The 5085-nt window shown below is 46.2% G+C and overlaps 1 protein-coding gene across 2 annotated transcripts; it reads right to left on the reverse strand.

Moving 5' to 3' along the window:
* Positions 1-441: 441 nt before the first annotated feature.
* LOC116379043 (fibroblast growth factor 8-like) lies at positions 442-5036 on the reverse strand. Of its 2 annotated transcripts, none has more exons than XM_031840963.1 (4): positions 4438-5036; positions 4303-4339; positions 3392-3539; positions 442-1408 (listed from the first exon to the last, which is right to left on the reverse strand). In XM_031840963.1, the coding sequence occupies exons 1-4, from the start codon at positions 4467-4469 to the stop codon at positions 1218-1220; spliced, it is 408 nt and encodes a 135-aa protein (XP_031696823.1). In that variant the 5' UTR covers positions 4470-5036; the 3' UTR covers positions 442-1217. The 2 variants fall into 2 exon arrangements, with proteins under 2 accessions (XP_031696823.1, XP_031696822.1); XM_031840962.1 differs by having other exon boundaries at positions 3392-3572.
* Between the last annotated feature and the right edge of the window lie 49 nt (positions 5037-5085).

Here is a 5085-nt window from a genome sequence, read left to right on the forward strand (position 1 = left end):
TATGGGCCCCACACAAGACGCCAATGTGCAGCTCGTGGTGGACGAGACGCCCAAACAAAAACAGCTAGGAGGGGGGAAAGTGAGTTCCGGTTGGCAAGTGTCAAAGGTACAGTAAGGGTCAGCTGAAACAGCTCTTGACTTGGACGGGCAGTGCCGGCCTACTGTAACGAGCCGTGTGTCAAAAATAGTCGAAAAAGACACTCTGTGTTCATTCTCTCTCCCTCTCTCTCTTTCTTCGATTCACACACACAAACACACACACACTACTGGGGCCAGGACAGGCTGTGACTGGGCCGGTAGCTCGGGGCAGATGGTGTGCGAGGCAGGGTGCTGGGTGGGTGGAGGGGTTATAGTGTGTGTGTGTGTATGTATGTGAGTGTGTGTGTGTGTGTGTGGGGGGGGGGGGGTGTGGGAGGGTGGGGGATGGGGGTGAGGGGGGTGCTGGCAGCTCTGTTTATTAGCCGTCACAGTGAGATAGCTCGAGCCTCAAACAGACACACCTACACACTCACATGACAGCAACGAATACACATCCGGTACTAAACTAAACCCTAACCAAAAAGCGCATGCTTATATATATATAACTATCATTAAACTAGAGGAAATCACCATACATAATCTTGCACGTCATCTTTTCTGAAAGGTTCATTTTCTAGGACCATTGAGAATGTCAGTTTCGACGCAAGAGGATGAACCCACACGGAGTATAAAAGATCAAAAACGTTTGCTCGTCACAATTCCGCGCCATCTCATGTCCGTGCGAGGAGCTTTTTGCGGAACATATAATGGAGGCTTGTCGTCGTCCGCGGAAGCGTACCGCCCACCCCCAGGTAAAAGCTCCGTCGGCACCGTTGCCGTCGTTTGCACTGTTAGCGCCGTTAGCTGCAAGCCGTCGGCTCAGCTGCTTGGAGGCAATAGATTCGATCTAACTTTTGCGTGTAGCACCTTAAAAGTTGTGAGTCTAAACAAAAGCAATGCCCCCAGTGGTTTTGAAGATATGGTCTGAAGGTTGGAATTATTTTTGAATAATCTTATCGTCAACAAATCCCATATAAAACTATGTCTCTGTCTCTATACTTTCCGACCTGTCTGTGGCTCCTACTGTCGACGTCAATCTTTAAAAACACTTCTCCCAAAATATATTCCAAGGTTATGGCATGGAGCACCGGAGCTAATGACACACCAAAGACTAATGGACGATTTTGAATTCTCCGCTCTCAACAGTTTGCCTTTTTACAAAACAGAAGTCCACCCGAGAGAACTCTTGCCTTCTGCTGCTCGAGATCGACTTTTCTTCTCACCTTGCCGATGAGCTTCCCCCTCTTGTTCATGCAGATGTAGAAGCCCGTCTCGGCTCCCTTGATGCGCACTCGGCTCCCGAATGTGTCCGTCTCCACGATGAGTTTAGCTAAAGGGATCGAAACAAAAAGAAGAATTTTGTTAGCAACCCGAGCCGAGAGCAGGACGCTCTGTAAAAAAGGGTTGACGTGCCCCTTTTCCTGATATTCTATAAAACATTAAAAATCTGAATGAATGGCTCAACAGCGTGCACACGCTGGACATAAAAGCATGCAACACACACAGAAATGCTTCAGTGCGTTTCCAAGCATGCATACTCTCTCTGCTTACACACACACACCAGAACCCGTGGGACTGTTCCTGGGGATTTTGTGCGAGCTGAAGTTCTTGCAGAATGATAAAACCACCTGTCTCCTGATTCTTTGAAAGCTAAAGAGGAGCGACCCTGGCAGGCCCATTGAGAATTCCTCTTCGAATAAATCTGCGTTGACCTCACACGTAAAGCTTCATATTTATATTTCCTCGAGACATACTGAAAGACATGCGGACGGTTCACAGAGCAAGGACTTTGTGAAAAGTTTTTTTGTTTTATCGTTGCTTTTCAGCAAGAAATCATAACTTTTGACAGATGCAGCGATGTTACATTGTCGTCGATGTTTCTCCAGAAACATTAAGATACCTTTTCTAACCCACGCCGCCTCGTATAAAAGTGTGTCCATGGCATCAACCTCCAGGGTCACTGGGGTCGTCCACCCACTGACTAACTACACGACGTCCGAGAATTACAGCTGTGGCTAGAACTGGCAGCTTCAGCCGAGCCGAGTCTGAGTCAAAGACAGACGTGGGAGGCTTTCTTTCCCGTTACGCACTTTTTCTCTCGTTGAATTCCTCCAGGTGACATGAATAGCTCACGTTCTCCTTTTGAGGACGCACAACGTGACATGATCGCAACGACTACAATTTGATTCCCCAGTGCAGCAAATGCATCGTTTTGAATATAGGTATTCTAGTGAACTGTAACAAAAAAAGTGTAGGCTGAAGCGGCTGCAAAGCTCAGCGAGGCCCAGTTTGGTTCAGACCGGACGGAATGGGGTTGGAGGTGGAGGGTTGGAGTGTGTGTGTGTGTGTGTGAGGGGGGGTGGGGGGGCAGGAAATGTTCGGAAGGTAGAGAACTGAGATGCCTTCTAATGGCTCTTCCAGACCGGGTGGGATCTCTGGAGGATCACCTTAAGCAGTGCCTACAATCCGGCGGACGGTTTCTGTGAGCTCGGAGTTAACAGAAACTTTCGATCACAAAGACAGTCAGTGAACTGTTTTATTTAAAGGTAGAGGCTTCACATAATGCGGATGATAAGGGAGGGGATCAACTTTGGCGTTTTGAAACCAGACGGAAATAGACTGCATGAATGGGAACCAATTCTAATCCCTTCTCTCCTTGTTTATCCCGATTCACACTTGTTTATGAAAGAAATACAAATTAAATATGCAACAAAGATTTAGTTATTTCATCTCATTTTCACATCTCAGATTTGTTTTTAATGCTTCAGCCCTTCTGCACAAGTTTCATGTAGAATATTGGCCTCAAGCCAAGTCAGAAAAAAATAATTCTGGGAATAATTTCAATCACAGAGCAAAATCGAAATTAATACTGGTGACTTAAAAAAAACAAAAAAGTAGAATAATAAGATTTTTTTTAAATATCTTTAAATAAAAACGGAATTGTAAAACAATATACATGTGCAGGCCAGCGGAGATGAAATGTGATGAGGGGAGATTAAAAAAAAATGCATGGCGACATTTAATCTAACCCGAATTTAAATTGCAGGAGTAGCCTACTATGGACAATTAAAGATGTATATGGCGTAAATGGAAAATAAACATGACATGTATCCAGATAATTCATTGCATTTGGGCTGAACATATATAGAAAAAATATAGAAAATGTAATTATTTGAATCTATAAAAAAAAGAATCTAAGGGATCCACTTTAATATTTAAAAGAACTCGGCGGGTTATAGAGGAGGATATTTGTCGCCGTTGGGCACCACAGAAAGGAAGCTTGTGTCTGATATTCAGGGTGTTTTTCTCTTACCGTGCACGTCCCCGTCGTCGGCCATGGCGTTGATCTTCTTGTTGGGCAGGACCTGCACATGCTTTCCGCTGGTCCGGCTGTACAGCTGGTAGACCCGGATCAACCTGCGGCTCACGCGGTCCGTCACTTTGCTCTGCTCGCTTACATGCTGCGTGAAATTAGGCGGGGACTGATTGGTTACCTGTCAGAAATTAGATGTCACCACAATCATCAGTATGTGTTCATTCGTCTTTTTAGTTTTTTTAGTATTATTTATGTATTTTACTGATATTAAAAATAAAATCGGGTTCGGGTTACTGTAGGGAATCACAGAGAGGAGAGATATCCTAACGCAAAAACAGCTTGTTGTTGTTTACCTCCCCCGAGTGACAAGTGTAACAACTTCCAGGAGCGCTGCTGCCAAAATTAAATTAACGGCTTCCAAAACAGACGCTCGGTGTGATTACAGGTTGTGCGCATGAGGAGAGAATGCGCGCCGCAGCGCGCGGGGCCACTTTTAACTTCATACATCTGAGTTTGGATCTCCCTGTCAGTGATGGAATGACTCGCTGCTGACTGAAAACACTGGATCCCCGTGCTTACTTTTGAACCCAATGACCCCCCCCCCCCCCCCAAGTGTTTCCCCTCTGCCTCTCGTCTGTGCCACCGCGTCCCGTGCCAGGCCCGGTGTGTGTTAATCAGCAAACCATGCCAAGCGGGTCGCGCGCCCTCCCCAGCAGCCATCTGATATCGTTGTTATCACATAATGTTGCGATGAACCCCTCACCCTTTTACCCCTGCGCCGTGCGTCGCGCGCTTCGATCACCATATGTGTTTTTCTTAGATCCCCACGTGATATAATCCGCATTTTAACGCTCAATATAAAATAAAACAATAAAATAATGACAAAGAAATGTAAGGAAGTGACATACCTCAGCGTGGTAGCAGAATGCAAACAAGTGTAGACACCTGCAAAGAAGGAGAAGACAAGTTAAGTTAGTTTGGGAGCTGCGCGGAGGAGCCGTGTGTAAAGAGATGAAGGTGCAGGGGAGGATAGAGGCACTCACAGATAGCTGAGTTTGGATGCGATAGGTCGCATGTTGGATGGAGGTTCAAAAAAAGGCTCTTCCAGTAAATTCTCACCAGGGCTGCGAAGTCCAGCCGACCTCGTTGCAAGTCAAAAACTCAAGTCCAAATATTTCACCGAAATCCACAACACAAAAAGAAGAAGAAGAAAAAAACGGTCAGAGAGGGGCTCATGCATGCGCAGCGAGCACACTCCTCGTCAAAAAAAAGTCCATAACTGGCTCAAGTATCAGTGATTACTGAATGAAGGCTACGCAAAGTCTAAGTGCACTTGCAGAAGCGGAGCTGTGCGTTGAAGTTTTTTTTTTTTTGGAAAAGCGCTGCAGGATTTTGTTCCCCTATATTTATACATATATATTCATGTTAACAAACAAGTTGGTCCCGGGCTGTCAGACTATTCCTCGTGGTTTGTAATCCTCTGCGGCCCTCAGGTGCGTGTGTGCGTGTGTGTGTGTGTGTGTGTGTGTGTGTGTATGTGTGTGAGATCCCGTGCGTATAGAGGAGACTCGGGCTGCCTTCAGTGCTCTATTCTGCTGCTGCTGCTTCTTCGCTCGCTTGTGACTGCAGGGACTGGAGGTTGCGTCTCTCTCTCTCTCTCTCTCTCTCTCTCTCTCTCTCTCTCTCTCTCT

The sequence above is a fragment of the Anarrhichthys ocellatus genome, unplaced genomic scaffold (genome assembly GCF_004355925.1).
Source record: "Anarrhichthys ocellatus isolate YVR2014 unplaced genomic scaffold, GSC_Weel_1.0 scaffold3621, whole genome shotgun sequence".
In the NCBI taxonomy this organism is placed as follows: Eukaryota; Metazoa; Chordata; class Actinopteri; order Perciformes; family Anarhichadidae; genus Anarrhichthys; species Anarrhichthys ocellatus.

Excerpts from the sequence above, each read along its gene's own strand:
- LOC116379043 (XM_031840962.1), bottom strand. The coding sequence starts at position 4,469 with ATGCGACCTATCGCATCCAAACTCAGCTATCT. Across the intron at positions 4,340-4,437 it reads GCATCCAAACTCAGCTATCT|GTGTCTACACTTGTTTGCAT; the intron begins GTGAGTGCCTCT and ends CCTTCTTTGCAG. Across the intron at positions 3,573-4,302 it reads CATTCTGCTACCACGCTGAG|GTAACCAATCAGTCCCCGCC; the intron begins GTATGTCACTTC and ends AATTTCTGACAG.